At 26.3% G+C, this 20,276-nt stretch overlaps 1 protein-coding gene across 1 annotated transcript in view; it reads right to left on the bottom strand.

Annotated features, from left to right (window-relative positions):
- LOC100214572 (signal recognition particle subunit SRP54) overlaps window positions 1-19,062 on the bottom strand; it is a 27,112-nt gene extending 8,050 nt beyond the window's left edge. The window contains exons 1-10 of the mRNA XM_065799155.1: window positions 18,845-19,062; window positions 18,606-18,690; window positions 17,251-17,355; window positions 15,780-15,846; window positions 8,162-8,219; window positions 7,908-7,997; window positions 7,682-7,742; window positions 2,820-2,879; window positions 2,598-2,686; window positions 2,385-2,485 (exon numbers count right to left, since the gene is read on the bottom strand). Of these exons, the coding sequence (XP_065655227.1) occupies window positions 2,385-2,485; window positions 2,598-2,686; window positions 2,820-2,879; window positions 7,682-7,742; window positions 7,908-7,997; window positions 8,162-8,219; window positions 15,780-15,846; window positions 17,251-17,355; window positions 18,606-18,690; window positions 18,845-19,014 (886 nt within the window). The 5' untranslated portion in view covers window positions 19,015-19,062. The remainder of the gene's footprint in view (window positions 1-2,384; window positions 2,486-2,597; window positions 2,687-2,819; window positions 2,880-7,681; window positions 7,743-7,907; window positions 7,998-8,161; window positions 8,220-15,779; window positions 15,847-17,250; window positions 17,356-18,605; window positions 18,691-18,844) is intronic.
- Window positions 19,063-20,276: the final 1,214 nt, after the last annotated feature.

A 20,276-nucleotide genomic window follows, 5' to 3' on the forward strand; every position in this document is an offset into this window, starting at 1 on the left:
TTATCTGAATTAAAGCTCACCAGCCACTGTAATGCTGTAGCAGAAGCGAGATCCTTTTCAAGCTCAAAAGCCCCCTTGACTCATAGAAAGCATAGATAGTACTCAGTACACTATTTAATAGTCCAAGCAATTGCCTCATTACTATTAATAAACCCTAAGCCATAACAAAGGGCTCTAAATGTGGCCACGACATGCACACCACAAGTACAAACAGGGACACTATCCTTACGCAACATGGCACTGCAAGTACTCTGATATTTTACAGCTGTTGATGGAATCAGCCTCTCTGAGAGCTACCACACAGTTCGGAAAACATGATTACCAGCTGGCCTCAGAACCATAAAACTGAGCTTTAGAGCTGCACCCTCATTAGGAGATAATATGAGTTGCCTGGTTTTTAATCATTAGGTGTACCTTGTAATTTAGATATCCTAAATAGGACACTTTTGTGACAAAGTAAAAAGTAGACTCAATAAATTGTCTGACTCTAATGAAAATATATTACAAAATAAATTGTCTGACTCTGCTGATGCTGCTGAAAATATATTACGAAATAAGAATGCTTTAAATGCATCATTCTAGTTTTGTCAAAGGAAACGTTTTAACAAAGAAGTTTTCACTCCAGCTTTATCAGAGAGAATATTTTATAGGTGGAAAAGACGGAATGTCTTCAAACTCAGCACATTTTTATTTGTGAAGTAATCTGCTTGGATTTCCAAAAAAACTCTGAAATGCCTAATCAATATAAACACTATTCCAGGCAACTGTCTCGTATACTTTCAACTCAAAAAGTATACTTTTATTGCTATGATGAAACTGTTAGCAACAAATGGTGTGATGATGTATGCTCTATGCTACATGATTTTTAAATTATCAATTGCTTTAAATGGAAAGCGTATCAAACTGATTTGAAATTTATGTGCTGGATAAATGGCAATTGTGAATCAAAAGTTTCTAGCAGAAACACCAGACAAATGGAGGAGTGTTTTCCAGACATGACATTAGATATTTTTTTGAAGCCAAACACCCTATTAAATAGACAGGCTTTGACACCCTATCAAATAGATTTGAGTAAGTTTGGTTGTATATTATAGTTTGTTACCACCTACATTTAACAAAATAAGTGCCCTAAAAAATTAAAAGTTAGTGAAGTTTATGAGTTGATGAATTTAAAACAAAAAAATCACAGATGTCCAAAATTAATGTCTTGTTTTCAATTAAAAATTGTTTCGTATGTAGCAAAAAACTGCATTCATGTTGCATTAGGGCTAAAATGTTTTTAAAAAATACTTTTTTTTTTTGTTAGTTTATCTCCTCAAGGACACCACCACAGACAAGTAGGCTACTTAATTGTGGTTGTAATCTTCTCTCAATTCTATATTTCCAAAACACGAACCTTGACGAACAAAGTCTGATGGGCGGAGAAATAAGTTGAGCGCGGTACTACCAGGGACGTGGTGGGGATCGAACTTGGAACCTCTTGCTTATGAAGCGAGTGCTCTACCACTACTGTATATATTTTATATGAATACATTATCAATAAACAGATATTTGATGTCTCTGAACACTAAACTTCCTTTTTCTCATAATGAGAAATATGTGACATAGATATATATATACATAGATAGATATAGATATATATACACATAGATACATAGATATATATACACATATATATGTATGCATACATACATACATACATACATACATATATATATATATATATATATATATATATATATATATATATATATATATATATATATATATATATGTAGAAAACTTTGATTTGATCAAGAGCAACAATTTCTGTTTTACAAGAATCGCTATTTGTTTTCTTTTAAATCTTTTAAAAAAAAAAAGAACTACGTGCTCTATTGGATTTTATTTATTTTAGTCATTTAAAAAATGTTGTAAAAAAATAAAACAAGTTTCATGAAAATACTAGAAAAACTAAATAACAACCATGCCTTTACATACATACTTAAAAGATAAAAAATTTTAAAGGAATGCTTTTATCAAACTTAATGGTAACCCCATGCCCATGTGATATCTATTCAAAAATAGATGTAAGCAAGGATCCATAAAGTCAGAAAACATCAGCATGACAATTTCTCAGTAGGAATCAATGTGCATATATTGATTTCTACCATTTAAAATGCACCTATTACACACCTGCTGCTTACATGAACATTATTTCTTTAATAAATATAACGTGAAGCTTATTTTAAGATAACAAATAAGATTTAAATAACTGATAACATATAAATAACTTGTATAGCAACATAAATAATAATCAATAAAGTTACAAACAACTTATAATGCAAAAATAAAATAATTCATTGAATTAATCGATGAACAATAAAATAAAAAATAAAAATTACCTAATAATTTACTAACAAACGGTTGGGTTTTAAAAGGTTCAAAATCATCAATATGTTCACCAGTTCCAATAAAAATTATTGGAGAGCTAGTTCCAGCAACACTATAAAACAATATAAATTTGCATCCAAACAACATTTAACAAACAAAACCATTTATGATATTACATTAAAACAATCCTATATATCAATTGTATATGATTAGTATAAACTTACGCACTGAGTGCACCACCACCTTTTGCATGGCCATCAAGTTTTGTGATTATAACTGAGGCAACATCAACTTTTTCTTTAAATGCTCTTGCCTATGTTTAATAACAAGAATTTCTTAAATTTTATAATTTAAATCAATTAGTTTTACATTATAGCCAAAATAAATAAACATAGATAAAAAAGAAAAAGAAAAAAATTTAAATAATAAAATAATATTTTCTAAACCTGAGCTTCACAAGCCTGACCAATAGATGCATCCATAACAAATATAATGTTATCTGGAGACTAAACAAAAAGTAATAATCACACTTAACAAGTTCTATATGATCCTTGCATCAAAACACCACTATATAACAAAACAAATAGTACTAAATTAACAAAAGTAGTGGCCTTTTTGGCCAGGTAGGTGAATGAATAAAAATATATAAAAAATATGTAAAAAATATATAAAAATGCTACAACTTTATATTAAAATACTACAATATTATATTAAATGTATTAGAACACCATTTATTTTTATCACTATAGTAGCTTATGCAAGTTATTATGTTATTCAAACTGCAATTAACTATTCAAAAGTTATTTACTTAAAAGGATCCAGATCTTACTTTAAAAATCTGGAGAATATTTTGCAAAAAAATCAGCAATTTATTTCCTAAGCTTTAAGCTGATGGAATACCATAAAAACACCTAATTACGGATAAAACCTAATTACGAACATTTTTGTAAAAACTTTTCATCTTTTACATTATTAGAGCTGTATCCTCTATTATTTCCCAGTCGCCCTGCAGGCAACTGAAACAGTTTTTATTTCTCATTTGAGTCGTCTGCTATTATAATCAGTAGTCTGATGTAAAAGTTTTTTTTTTGTATTTTTTTCCAGCTGAAAATAATGAAGAAAAAAAATTTAAATGTGTTACTACTAAAATACGTCTAATAAGAAACGGTTTATTTAAAAGTTAATTAATTAACTAAATTAATGTCTTTTTAAAAAAAAATTAAATGTCTTTTTTATTTTTGTCATAATTGATATCTGTATCGTACCGCTTGTTATTGTCAATCTTAACAAAGGTTTCATTATGTGATGCAAAAATGTTGAAAAATTTTTAATTCATTTTTTTTAAATCATTTTTAGTAATTTTAAAAAATCCCTGTCAGTAGCCCGGCAAGATGACCAGACATTTTGTTACTTTTAAAAGTGTGTTTATTAAAAAAATTAACAAAAAAAACAAAACAGTTTTACAAAAAAAAAATTGTTTTTACAAATAAAATGAAGATTGTATAAGCACTTTTATAATTGTATTTAGCACAAATACTTTGGTTAAATTTGACGCTGATTAATCAACTATTCACAACCAAGCATATACAAATTTTTTGGAGCCAGTGCACCAAGAAAAATGAATCAAACCGTCGAGGTAATTATTGTTGATCTTTTAAAGTATATGAGCAATAATGGTTTTGGTTTGAAGAGAAGTGACATTTTGTGAATCAGAACAAACTCACTTATTCAAAGATGGAAAACCAATAAAAAATTGTAATCCATAAAAAAAATGAAAATGAAACTAGAGCAAGAAAAGCTAGTGGCATGCAAACTATTTGAGCAGTGCCTATACAGGAAAATATTTGACAACTGGTTTGACCAAGTAAGTGCCATCAATCTTGAGCGCAATCTCAATAATAAATCAGTTCATATTTTTTATTATCCAAAAAAATTTGCTTTAAACAACGACAAGAAAATGACTAGTATTTTGAAATATTGTGATGTTATGGAAATTCTTTGCCACATCGGGTAATTTGCAAAGCAAAACATATTATAAAAAGCTGGTAAATAGGTGGCGCTAAAAAATTTTATTATAATAATACCGAATCAGGTTAGATAGAGCCAAAACAATTTCTTCAAATCGTTAACAAATAGACAATTTCGTTAACAAATAGACAATTTCGTTAACAAATAGACAATTTCCAATTTTCCAATTTCAAATCGTTAACAAATAGACAATTTCCTGCCATGTTTAAGAAACATATTGAAAAAATTTTTAGTGGCTTTAGCAGTAGTAGTTTATTTCCACTTGATTGATCAAAAATTGCTTCTAAAAAAACTGCAGTTGGGAGAACTATTGAAACTGTTAAAAAGCTGTTAAAAAAGAGAACAATAGTTTATTTCAGTCTGTAACCAATAAATCTAAAACTCCTAAAACACTATTGTGTTTTAGGAGTTTTAGATTTATTATGCCACCAAACAAGTGGAATGTCAAACCAAAAAGTGTTACTTAGAAGTTTAAATATGATAAATAAAACAGTTAAGGGAAAGGCAGGAAAAGATATCAACCAATCAGTTTTAATTTTGCTCAAAGATTTTATTAGATGATAAAAAAGAAAAATGCAAAAGAATTAAATTGCCAGCCAATTATAATGTGACCTCAGCCGATGCAACAGCTTTTGACAAAGCCAAACAAGAATCAAAAAAATAAAAAATAGAAAAACAAGCTGCTAAAAAAATATCTAGAAGTCAAAAAAAAATTATTGCTGTGCCCCAAAAAGTGGAAAATGTGAGAAAAAAAAAACAAAACACAAAAAAATACCTTTTAAAAGCAAGTCAGCCAACTAAAACAAGCAAAAAAAAAAAAAGATTTAAGACTCAAAAAATATTAACCCAATGATGAGCCCATTTGTTAATGTACATTTTTTGGGGTGTTGATTGGGTTAGTAGTACAGATGCTCAATGGCAAACAAGTGAACAGTGTGCTAGTTAGTCTTGGATTGCTTGTGTGAATGACTTTCATCCTACTATGGAATTTATATGCATGGAATACCAATAAATATTTTTTGTCACAACACAATTTAAAACAATACATATATATATATATATATATATATCTTTTACTGCTGATTTAGGCGAGCAGTGTGACGCCATACTGAAATTGCCTGGTGCCGGGGGCTTTAGTACATACAACAACTGAAAATAGCCTGACTCGCAGTGGAGTGCTGCTACATCGACTGAGGGAGACATGTATATATACAGGACTCAAAATAGCCGCTGGACATTAGCACTTGTCCGGTAAAAAACAACATCTATCAGTTATTTTGTCCAACCCATATTTTGTGTGCATTCATTTTATAATCATTTTAGATGCTCTAAAATTAAAGTATTTTAAATTAAAGTATTTTATTAACATAGCTGTGTGTTGAACACACAGCTATGTTAACAAAATACGTCATTTTTTTGAGCTAATAATTTTGTAACATACGCCTAAGCATAAAATTTTTTTTGAACTAAGCAGCCCGGATTTTATTATTTATATTAAAATGTTGCAATTAATTATTAATTTAAATTTATATTTTAGCATTAGTTTTATTTTTTGTTCAATGGTTTTTATAAATTTCAAATAAATATTTTAGCTTTTAAAACCACTTTTAAATTTATTTTATAAAAACTTTAATGTAATAGTTTTTTTAATGGTTATAGAAACCAGCACTTTTTACTACACTATAAAATTTGAGTTATGTTTTATAAAGTTTGTTTTCGCACTAAAGTTTTTTTGCTATTAAAAGTGTTTGTAAAAGTAATCATAGAAAAAGTTTGAAAAGATTTATCAAAAAATACATATTTATATAAATGTAAACATGCATAATATTCTTTGATAATTTAAATAAAATGGATTTGTTGTAAACAACCATTAGAATTAATTTGTTACTTTATTTAATGAAGTAATAAGTAAACATAATAAATTATGTATTTAATTTATTTATAATAATTCACAAAACTTTTTGCATAGAACAGAATTTTTTTTTAAATGTAATATAAATATGTTTTCCATTTCAAATTTTAGTTTTTTGAGCCTAGAGTTTTTCTTTTTCTTTAAGATTTTTTGTTTTAAGATAAGTTATCTTTTAAACTTTCTTTTTATTTTCAGCTCATTTTTGAAATGCCTTAAGTTGTCAAAACAAACTGCTGTGGTCAAGTTGAAAAAAAAAATTTTAAGTGTGATCAGGAATGGTGTTCGATCACATTTCTTTAGGTTTTATCAGACACGTCTGCCAGAAAATTGAGTATTTATCGGACAAATTGTCTGGAACAAAAAAGTCAGTTATTTCGAGCCCTGTGAGTGTGTGCATGTGTGTGTGTGTATATATATATATATATATATATATACACACCGGCAAAAAAAATTTGACACAAAGGAGTTACCATAAAACATATAAACGAGGTCGGCAAAATGTTTATTTATCCAATGCAATGAGAGCAAGACTTATATTTGTGAAAATGTAATTTGAACTATTAGAGTGCAGTGTTTAATAGGAATTATTATGTTTGTGAGAGTTTACATTATGTTTGAACTTTGAACATTAAGTTTGAACATTGAACTATTAGTTTTAACTTTTATTTTTAACTATTAGATTTGTGGGATCTTATTTCATTATGTTGTTTATTTTCATGTTTAATAGACTGTAGGATTGTTTATGTTGTTTGTTGATTTGGACTTGCATTATTTACAGACGAGCCTTTAACAAACAATTTTTTTTTACTAAACGAGCTTTAAACTAACAGGTTACAATAATTATTTCGAGTTTTAAACCAGTCGAGCTCGAGCAACATGTAAAACAAGCCGAGCCCAAACAATACTAATCCTTAACGAGCCAAGCTCGAACAAAGAATCTCATGTTCGAAACAAGCTCAAGCCGAGTCTGAACTCTTAATATGTAAACGAGCCAAGCCGAGCCCTGGCAAGCTTGGCTCGTTCGGCTCGATTTACAGGCCTAGTTTTAACTCAATTAACATCAAACAATAATAATGAATAATTAAATTTCAAATATATATAAATATATAATAAAAAGTTTTAAACAGAAATTTGTGATTTTTATTTGGAAGCAAAAATGTTTGTTTTGCATTTTTTAACTAAATATAATGTAGTAATATAATATATTCTTTGTTTTTAGGCAACAGCACAGCTGTTATGCAGATCTTAGCTGAATGAGTTTTTTCAACATTCTGTAAATACAAAAATTAATTTTGAAGAACAAATTTTTTTTTTAGACCACAAAACAATTTAATATTATTATTTGAAAATGAATAATATAAAACTTACAACAGCATTAGAAACTTGCAACATTTCTTCGAAAAGAGAATCTTCTTGTTTATGGCGACCACTAATTGAATTATAATCAAACAAATTGTTTAAAACATATAATATTTATATTTAATAATATGTAAATGGATATAATAAAATAAACTATAATAAAACAATGTTGGTACAAAAAAAAAATCAAGTAAGATAAAAATACATAACAAACTAAAAGAAGGTTATAAAATACCTTGTGTCCACAATAATTATTTCAAAATTTTCATTTTTAAATTTTTCAACACCATCTGCTGCAATTACTGCAGGGTCGGGTTCAGCATAACTATTAGTAAATGCACATAATAACTTAAAACAGTGAGTGTTAAAAATTACCTTATTATATAAGAACTACAAATTATTAACTAAGAGTAATGAGTTATTAATTGAAAAATATAGAGTTATTACATTAGAAATTGGGAAAAAAGAAATAAATAAGCTTCATCTTACCTTCCATAATATGGAATTCTTGCTTTTAGAGCATTTTGCTTTAATTGATCAAAAGCACCTAAAATATAATGTGTGATATTTATATATATATATATATATATATATATATATATATATATATATATATATATATATATATATATATATATATATATATATATATATATATATATATATATATATATATATATATATATATATACAGGCCTCGGCAGTAGTAAATAAGTGTGGAGCGGAAAAAAGCTCTCATCAAACGAACATTGCAAGCTGCTCTATTAAAAAAAGCAAACTATTAAAAGTTTGCTTCATTTTAATAGAAAACTGCTGCAAACTATTAACAAAATAGAAAAAAATATTGAGTGCTACCAAATTCAATTATTTTTGTTTTTAGCCAAAAATATGTCAAAATTAGTATTTTGTAGGAAAGTCAAAAAAGATTAGGAATTTTATATCATTAGCAAATATTTGTTATGAACAATATTTTTTTCAGTAAAACAACTGTCTTGTAACTAATGCTATTTCACCTTTAAAAGGGAGTTATAAAAGCAGTTATTATTTGTATTGTGCTAAATCAGCTACTTATTGTAATTTTTGACCACATTAAAATCTTTGTTTTGCACAGTCGTGCCCTGAAGATAAGAAATTTTATTTGAATTTGTTTAATATGTTTGTTTTTATGTATTTCGAACTACCTTGTTAACTAATTTTTATGTACTGATAGTTACCTTGAAGGTTTAAAAACAGCTTCATTTTAAATAAATTGCAAATTGATAATTTTGTAGCATCTTATAAATCTCTTATGCAAGATACTTTAAAATGTACTTTTTGTAAAGTAAATGCAGTTTTCATTTGCATTTTTTTAAGAAAGACTTTTAATTTCAAGGGACCTAATGGAAATTGCAAGAGGAAAGTTTCTTGAAAGTGAAGCAATTTGATTTCAATAATTGTAAAATGTATAACATTAGTTGTTGTCAGTCTTTGAAATAAAGTTTTCCAAAATGATCCGAAGAATAATTCAAAAATATGATGATGACTTGTGAGCCAGAGAGGAGTTTTTAAAAATTTGTATTGTAACGCTCATAGATTTTGAATCTCAGAATTTCAAGTAAACATCAGGCCTTCGCGTAAGAGACATGCGGGCGCATGCCTTATATGACCATCCACATAATACTTTGTTTTGACAATTTAGCCACGGTTGCAACTTTTGATAACTAGCGCTTTTAAAAAGGATGCCTCAGAAAACTTTGTTTTAAAAAACAAAGCAAACTTAAATTTAAATAAACAATTCTTAAACTGAAAAGAGAATAAAATATATTTTAAAAAATAATACAAAAATTATACTAAAAAAAAAATATTTTAAAGAATAACAAAATAAATAAAAGAAAAACCAGAAAAAATGATTAAAAACATAAGTAAATTAGGCTGTTTAAAAGTGCCGTAAAATTCAATAAAATTTTGCGTCAAAAATTTAAATATTATAAAAAAGTTATAGGATACAGGGTGCAACAAATGGTTAAATGTGAGCACGTTTGTTAAAAAAAGACCTGCAAACCTTGGCATTTGATAAAGATTTTTCAAAGCGAATGCATTACTTTGGCAATTTTATTTCCAAATAATTTTGCAATTGATAGTTTTTTGTTAATTATAAAAAACACAACTTATTGGATGCACATCATTTTCAGATATCTTAGCTACCATTTTACCGGTGATCATTGCACATTTCAATGGGATTGTGTAATCATCACTACTAGAATTGTCTGTATCATCAAACAATTGATTATAATCTTCAAGTTCTTTTCTTTTAGGTGGCAGGTCACGTGAATGTGTTGTAATAGGCTCTGTCACAATACTGCACTGACCTTTGCCCCCATTGGAAAATTTCTGAAGTTTATAAAAAAATATTTTTAGTCAACAAATCAAATAATTTATCCCAGCTATTTATAATACTTCTTATTTGCACTTTGTGTTGATTTAATTAACAAATTTATAATTTTTAATAGCAGACTTTACTTTTCTTTGCACAGATTTCTTGGTAAAACATGGTACTGTCATTTTGTTTCATAATTGACAAACTTTAATTTCTTTAATAACATAACTTTATCTAGAAATGTTACCCAATTCTAAAAGGAAATGATATCTTCCTAATACCTGCTTTGCCTTACATAATTTTAAAAAATCCATCAGTGGCTTCTCAATCAAATTTCCATATATACAATTTCTTGGGTTTGAAATATTAGAAGGGCGATCAATTTGTGTAATTAAATTATTCTCTGATATCTTACACATTCAAAATACAGTTTAAATTTAAATACATACATAAATTAAACAATATGAGTTATTTAAGCAAATTATCAAACTTTAATATGGATTTGCGCATAATTATCCAAACATGTTGTTTTGTAAACGAAGTTTTGAAAATGATTATTAAAAAAAGTTTTTAAATCAATAGTTTTAGAAATATTGTTGTTTTACAATGAGTAATTTTTAATAGTTGACTGATATTTTTTTAAATTCATTTGATTTACCATTGATATCATCAAGTATGGAAGTGAAAATCAAGGAATGGTCCCAAGCTCAGCGCAACTTAACTATTGACTTGTTCAAGCATGGTAAAACATTTTGGTCGATAAATAAAGCGACTGGAATGGCATTAGGAACCATCAGCAATGTGATTAAAAAGTATAATATGTTTGGATATGTGCAAAATCAGCCAAGATCCGGAGCTAAGCATGAAAACACATCAAGAATAGATTGACAAATTATCAAAATGGGGAAAAAACCTGCTTTTATCAGCACCAAAAGTGTCAAGCCATCTTGAGAAAGATTTTGGGTTACAAGTGAGCTTATGTACTATTTAAAAATCGATTGAAATAAAGTGGATTCAAAGAAATAGTTCCACGCAAGAAACCATTCCTTTCAAAAACTGATCAAAAACAAAGACTTGCATTTGCTAAAAAATATCTAAATATGCCGGTATCATTCTGGAGGAAAGTTTTGTGGACAGATGAGTCAAAATTTAATCTTGTGAAGTTCGATGGAGCTCAAAAAGTATGGATAAAAAAAGAGAAGCATTCAGACTCAGTTGTATTCAAGGCACAGTAAAATTTAGTGGAGGCAATGTTATGGTATGGTGGTTGATGGCTTGGAACGGAACAGGAAAAACTGGAGTTAATTGATGGAATTTTAAACTCTGAGGTTTGTGTTAACATTCTCAATAAAAATTTTCTGGCTTCAACTAAAAAACTGCAATTAGGAAAACATTTTATCTTCTAACAAGACAATGACCCTAAGCATAGATCAAAGAAAGCAAAAGAGTTTTTTATCCAAAAGCAAATTGAGTTACTTGAATGACCAGCACAAAGTCCAGATCTCAATCCAATTGAGCATCTCTGAGCTGTTCTGGATAAAAAATGTGGCACACAATGTCTAAAAAGAAAAGAAGAGCTAAAGATCATGCTTCAAAAAGCTTGGTCTGATATCGACTAAGATACGAAAAAAAAAATAGTTGAATTGATGCCTTGTTGAATTACAGAAGTCATAAAAGCTTAAGGCAGTCCAACTCAATATTAAAAAGTCATAAAAATAATTACTCAGAGAAGCATTAATCTTTAAACCTTAATCTTTAAAAGTTTGTTTAAATACTTATTTAATGCAAAAAAATTGCATAGTTTAAATGAATCTTAATTTTTTTTTTTTGCATATTGAATTCATAATTAAACTTTCTTTCAGAATTATCATTTTTTTATTTTTATAAAGTTACTTTTTTGAATTAACCTGACAAAGTTTATTTTCCATAATAAAATGTTTTGTTTGCATACTTATTTCTCTAACTGTATATATAAATAATATATAATTTATAATATATATATATATATATATATATATATAAATATATATATATATATATATAATATATATATATATATATATATATATATATATATATATATATATATATATATATATATATATATATATATATATATATATATATATATATATATACATTTATATATATTTATATATATGTATGCATATATATTTTTTATTTACATATTTTAAACTGTTTAAAACAACTAGAATATTTAATTTTCTATAAATTTTTATCAGTAAAAAAAATTATTTAAAACTCTAACAAAACAATCTATAAATTTGAAACAGTTATAAAAAACTATTAAAAATGACAAAAACATTATCGTGATAAAATGTTAAAACTTAACATTTTCACGAAAACCCGCACAACCACAAACAAGAATGATAATTAAATTCTTATTAAGTAAGTTTTCTTATCTAAGTAACCTTATCAAATTATCAAATTATAGAAATATCATGAAATAGATAAAAATCTATTTCATGATATTTCTATCTATTGCTTTTTCATTCTATGTATTTTTTAATAAAAGTTAGCGTTCACTTTTTTCATTCAATAAAATAAAGCGAAAGAAAAAATGTGTCTAAATAATAATATCTTTTACGATCTAATACTTTTTTTGATTGCTAATAGAAAAAGTATTAGATCGTAATCGCAAATATTTTGATCGTTTATATCATTAAATTTGTTTATAATGAATGAGTTAAATTGGAATAAAGCCCTTGAGAATTCAGGTTAAGAAAGTGACTTTTCAATCAATTAACTTTTATTTCTTTTTTCAATCAAAATCTGTTATTTCTTGATTCGAATAGGTGTTTAATCTTTTGTTTTTTATAAATTTTTCAATAAACAATCAGTCTTTTGCCTGCATTTGAACATTTTTGCTAATTGATTTTCTAAATCTTTTATTTTTTTTTCTTTTACTTTATGCTCCGCTTTAAAAAAAAATTATCGTTACAGAAGTCACTGCAGTTTTATACTGTAAAAGAACACTAAACATTCGCGAATAGAGTATCAATCTTCTAAAATAAAAAAAGAATAATCACGAAAAAAAGAAAGATCGCGAAAAAACAAATTTTAAGAAAAAACTAATCGCGAAGGTGCGAAAAGTAATCGCGATTTCCGATCGCAATACGTTTAGCTCTTAAAAATTAGAAAATATAAACTTTCTTATATAAAAACTCCTACTCCCCCGTTTATTTAGTCCCCTTTCTCCCCCTCCCCCTTCTTATCGCCTCTCATTTATTACATCAGAACAAAAATTTGATTTGTCTATTGATTAAATGAATTTAACAAGTTTATTAGGCTAATTTTTGAATGCAAGCGATCAGTATGTTTTATAACCATTTCTCTTCCTTTATTTACAACTTCCTCCATAACTCTAAATACAATTGAAAAAAGAGAGCGCAAAATTAGAAACATCACCTCCTGAATTAGCAATAATACTTACCACTATTACAGTATGTTACCTAACTGGAAGTCCCTTGCCTATTGCTGTGAGAAGTATTTTCTTTAAAATATTTTTAGGTAAAAAAAATAAGGTGGAGATTAGAGGTAGATTGTATATATTTGTTATGATATTTTAATGGTTATTACAATCTTACTATGAGTTACCTTTTAGGCTCAATTTTATAAAATGCTAAATTCCAAATTAAATAAAATAGTAAATGCCCCATCATATAAAACATGTTGTTGCACGCATAATGTAGAAAGTGATAAAATAATGAAATGCAGAAAGTGATGGTAAACAACTCAAATAAATATTGATTTTTTTACCAATAATTGTCTCAACCAATTGTGGGCCATTGGTCAATAAAAAAATAACTGTTTATTATTCATTAAATTAATTTAATAAGTCATAACTTGTTTAATCTAGTAATGAAAAGATAATAAAATATTTAGAAACATTAAATAAAAAAGTCAAATTATGATTCTAAATTTCCTCATTTAAATTTATCTACTAATGATGTACATTTGACAATGTTTTTTATTTCTGTTTTAGAAAAGACCACAATCCAATTCATGACAACTCTTACTAAATTATTCAAGATAACTTTAAAAAAAAAATGAGCCTATACATTTGCACTTTTTTAATTCAACTCATCCCCTGTAAAATTCTAATAAATTTTTTCAAATTTAGGATTGGATTTTATAAAATTACCAAGAAAACAGAAAAAGCAAGTCAGCAACAATTAAAGGGATAGTTTGATATAGTTAAAGCTGTTTCAGTTTCATTACTGTCAAATTACTCTCAGGTGCTTAATACAATGTGGGGTAGGAATAAAAGGATGGATGAGAATTTTTATCCAGATGTAATAAATTTAGGTAGATGGGAAAGTAAGGAGAGGGGAGGAAGGTAGTCTTAACAAACAGATGAGTGGGAATTTTTTTTTTCTTCCTATAAGTGAGTTTATATTTCCTTATTTTTAAAACCTAAACTGGTCTTAAAAAATAAAAGAAAACTGAATTTTTTTGAGATTAAAAATATAGTTTCATTGTTCATAACAAGTAAAATTGAATAAACAGGGGAAGGTGATGTTAATAAGCTCAGGGTGGGCGTAAAAATTTTCCCTAAAATTAATAAACATCAAATGCTATGTATTAGGCATTTACGAGTACCTTCCTTTTTTTTCTATCATTTTTAATAATTCCTGTTTTGTAAGTAACAAATCTATGTAAATTTGACCATTTTTTTTCTGTCTAAGAAAAGACCACTCTCCAACTCCTTTTAACAACTTAACTAAGCTATTCAAGACAACATCTAAATAAATAACGATCCACATCAGTATTTTTGTAATTAAACCCCAATAAAATTGTGATAAAGTTGTTATGTTTATTTTTATATAATTTAAGTTGTTTTATTGGATTCCTTGCTGCATATTAAAAACACATAGGAAGCAGTTATTAAAAATCATAACGGACAATTCACTCTATTTTATTATTATATCAACCTTTCAAAAAGCTTTAGAATTTTAGAAACTTTAGAAACTTGAATTCAATTTCCTATAAAAATTACTGGTATAATGATAATCAAATATCAAGCAGAAAAAATATTCTTTATAACTGGTCTATTGCCAAGCTAAATCTTTATGTAGACTATCTGGAACTTATTGAACAGATTGTTATTTACTTTGGCAGAAAATTATCCAATAATAGAAATTTTATCAAATGGTAGAACAAGAAAACCAGCACTTATCAATGTGCAACATTGAGTTTTCAGCACAATAAGTTGTAAATATGTATAATGAGTTATTATATGAGTAATTATGTACAATGAGTTAATATCCAGTGGGCACAAGATCTGTTTTTTTAAAATTTAAAATATCTATTAATACATTTTAATAGGTGTTTTAGATGTTTTAAACACGCCTTGTGTCCATTGAGAATGTACATTAAGTAATTATGCACAATAATTTGTAATTAGTAAATCAATAAAAAGATTAAAATTTTTAACTATGTAATTAACAAATAAATTAGCTCAACCAAAGCCATAATTAACAAAGCCAACTTGTGTTAAGGATACACCCTATGCAACAACGCTATTTTGATGCACTGTGTTTATACATACTATGTTTCAATTTCAAATGTCAGTGTTAATTATTAGGCCATTTAAAAAAATTGTTTATAAAGAAGGAGTATGACACAAACAAAAATATTATATTAGATAAAATTCAAATAAAAATTTCATATAAATAAAAAATTTCAGAAAGTATAAAAACAACAACAACATGAAGTAATATTATTAACCTGCTCTGAATGTATCTGCACATACTAAACATGTCTTCCAGCCTTTCCTTTGGTAATAATACGCCAGCTTAAAATTAAAAAAACTATTATATGCTTCATATTATTTTAAATGTCAGTTATCATTGAAGTCAAAAAAAAAATTACTTATGTATCTAAAGATGATACTTAATCCACCAATAATTAATCCTTCATAATAAATATTATTAAATAACAAAAAAAAAATTATAAAAGTTAATAAATTTGATTTTGACTCACTAAAAAGTAGTCAAAAAATAAATCTATTAATTTAAAAATATATATATACCTTTTTATTTAATAAATCAAAGTCTTTACTGACTACTTTGTAATGAGTCAAGACTTTGATAAAAAATTTACAATTTTACAATTTAAAATATATATTAAAAAAACAAATGAGACGAATTTAAGCATTTATAAAATCTGTCCAAATAGTTGGAAACTAACCAATATAATAAGCAAATAAAATGACTGCCTACAAAAAAGATCAGCAAACTAACTGTGCTAAATATCATCTAGAGGCTACTACTCTGTTTTTTTAATCCATTCACTATCAACTGTGTTCTAGAGTTTTAATCTTATACCATGTCTAAAACATGCTGAGCTATGTCCAAGTTTACAATGGTATGAAACCATTTTAACAATGGTATGAAATGATATAACCTTTATAAAATTATATACCATTTTTAAAATGGTATAAAACCAAATTTTACAATGATATGAAATGGTTAAATAGAACATACCACTATAACTAGCTTTTGGATGCATAAATTGCAACCACTGGTGTTTTGTAAGGCTTTTTTACTATATTCAAGAACCTAAATTTATAAATAGTTTACTTTGCAATTTTTTCTATAACCATGTGATACTGATTAAAGTGCACCTCTTGAACATATTGGTTTCAATGCAAATGTGTCCAATAATATTTGGGAACCTTCAAAAATAAACTTTTTTCTTATTTTAGATTTGCTATTTTAAACAAACTTTTAAACTGCATTAAAAAAACAAAATTATAGTAATTTTTTTTAAAATGCTATTTTAAAAATAAAAATGTTTATAATGATAATTGTACAACTTTAATTTTTATTATTTTTTATAGAAATTTATTAATTCTATAAAGAAATATATAAAAAAACAAACTAATCAATGTGATCAAAATTAAATAAATAACCTAAAAATCCATTTATTTTATAAACCAACAACGCCATACCAATAGCAAAATGTACTATGTTATTTAAAACAAATATATGATTGTTACATTAAAATAATTACAGGGTCTATTCTAGACAATTTTTGATATTCTAGACAATTTTTTTCTAAAATAGCCCCTGAATTATTAGATAATAAAAACACATTAAAATCAAAATTGCCAAATTAAACAATTCTCTTTTAAGTTGTTTATTTTAAATTAAAAAATATTAAAAAACAATGTGTTGCAACAAAATCTTAGAAATACCTTAGTACAAGTTGTGGTTTTACCACTTCCTTGTAGTCCAACAAACATTATCACATTGTTTTTTCCTTTGATTGGTTGCCATGCTTTGACTCCAGGATCAACTAGCTAAAAATGGAAAAACCTAAAGGAAATTATAAATCATCAATACCTACAACAAAATATGAAATGCTTACAAAATCAATACCTACAAAAAACAACCTACTAATGTAAACTTTTAAGAAGATGATATCACATATTCAAGGCAAACATTTATCATTACCTCTATCAAGCACTGTCATTGATCTAATAATGATCACCTATGGAATCCTAACTTTTACAAAAAATCGTCCAAAACTTTTTGAACCCTAAGTCAAAACTAGGATTACAGAAAAAAAAACTTTAAAATTGTTTTGCAAACAGTGCCATAAGTAACAATTGGTGGAATAGCAAACTTATGTTAATGGATTGTCAATTTATACATTACATCCACATACAGTTTTCAATGTCATACATAAATTACAAGATAGGGTGTTTACAAAAAATAAAGTAACAAAATTATTATTTAGAATGTAGAACCACATGAACCACCAACTAAATCTGAAATAGAAAACAGTAAAACTGAATAGTCAAGCATGAACTAATTGAAGTATTTTGATAACCAAAGTCTGTAAAGTAATAGAAGCAATGACTAAAGCTTATTTTTGCATTTTATATCATAAGTGCAAACCAATGAAGTTTTCCACATACTTACAAGACTTAATATAGTTTTGCACACAGTTATAAGTCTGTAAAAGCATGTACTTTTTTGTAAAAGTACTTTTGATATTTTTAATATTTTACTTTGGTATGCACTAGTAAAAAAACTGTTTTTAAGAAACCGCTTGGCACATATATGGGAGTTAATTTCTATACTAATAATTGCTTGTGCAAGAATCAAACCATCTTATAGCTTACACACTTTTAGGTTAGTTTAACGTTAGGTACAAATAGTAAAAAAGATATAGGAAGCACTTACTAAGATTTAAAGTTTTTTGGTTCATGCAAATATCAGTTGGATAGTATGGTAGTTAGAGCTTATGTAGATTTTAAATTGCATCAGTTAACAGTAACACTATTAGTAGCATCTGTTTGTACAAAGCTTCATAAATACTTTTTTTCCCTGTTCAATCTCAGTGTTGTGTTATATCTTTTATGAGTCAAAAGATTAATATCATCAATAAAAATTAACAGATTCTTTAACATCATCACACATTACTATCATTGATCATTATTGTTAACCATTATTTATTATCAAAGCAAATTACTTATTATTTATTCGTTATTATATTATTACTTTAAACAAAATTAAAATTTTAATAAATTTAAAAACGAAAAACCTTGCATAGCTCTTGGAATACAGTATGCTGTATAAGTCTTCGCTTATTTGTGCCAGCAGCCATTTCTTCAAAATTAGCTGCATTTCTAAATTATTTCTAATAACTTTTTACAATTATAAGTTACTAATAACATCTTAAACAAAAGTACATTTAAAACAATCAAAAACAAATTTATACAAAAACAGTTTTGATTTATATAACATAAACTTTTAATATATATATATATATATATTACAAACTTTATATTTGCTCTTAATTTTTGAACAAGCTGAACATTGACATCTGCTTCAAGTAAAGCTGCACATATTTCTTTCAGCATAAGATTTAAAACCTCTTCATTTATAACTGTAGCATTGCTAAGAGATTTTAAGGCACTTGTAATTTTTCTACCTAAATCTGCTAAAACCATTTTTTTGGTCAATATATAAATATATATAGTATAAATACCTAAAATAAAATACAATTGAATACAATGAATCATAATACAACTAGTCATTAAAAGTATTCAAGTTTTATTTGACTTTTAATTTCAACTTAATAATTAAATGATTTAATAATTAATAGTAATTAATAGTAATTAATAATTATAGTTTTATCTTTAACTGTACCTTAAGATAGAACTAAAAATAAATTACATTTAAATGGATAACAATAAATGCACCAAGAAGCATCATAAAACCTTTTCTCAGAAATACTGACAATATAATCAGTGTATAATAGATAAGAGATTACTGAACAACCCAAACAACAACCAACAAGAATTAAATTAAGTAGCAAATTTTAATAATGTAAAATATTAAATAAAAAACAAAACCATATATCTAATTTGCTAACGAATTAGCGAATGTTTTTGTGAGCCAACTAGTGATTGACGGAAACAAGAAATACACCAAAACAAAAATATACCATAAATAACTTTTGGGTAGTTCTAGTACCTAGTTCCATACCTGGAGCCAACATTTCAACAAAAATTTTACCAAAACTAAAACCGAAATTTTGCCTAAACAAAAATAATTTTGTCAGAAAATCTAACAATTTCATTAGAAAATCTAATTGAAATTTTGCTTCTTACCAAATTTATAAAATGTACCGAAACCAAAATTTTAATATCAAATTTAAATTTGAAACAGAATTTCAGTCAATCACTAGATCCAACTCATTATTCTTTAAAATTAGATATATATCTAAATATATATATATATATATATATATATATATATATATATATACATATATATATATATATATATATATATATATATATATATATATATATATATATATATTATACATATATATATATATATATATATATATATATATATATATATATATATATATATATATATATATATATATATATATATAGAACTCGAAAGTTTTTTCCATATTTTGTTGACAAAAAGTAACAATTAAAATGCAAGACCGGAATTTATAGAACTCAAAGGTATATATATAGAACTCGAAAGTTTTTTCCATATTTTGTTGATAAAAAGTAACAATTAAAATGCAAGACCGGAATAGCAGCGCTCCCTTGCGAGTCAGGCTATTTGTCAGTCAATGTAGCAGCACTCCCTTGCGAGACAGACTATTTGTCAGTCGATGTAGCAGCACTCCATTGCGAGTCAGGCTATAAGATAGTCGATGTAGCAACACTCCGCGCATGATTTA

This window comes from Hydra vulgaris, chromosome 06 (assembly GCF_038396675.1).
Source record: "Hydra vulgaris chromosome 06, alternate assembly HydraT2T_AEP".
Taxonomy (NCBI): domain Eukaryota; kingdom Metazoa; phylum Cnidaria; class Hydrozoa; order Anthoathecata; family Hydridae; genus Hydra; species Hydra vulgaris.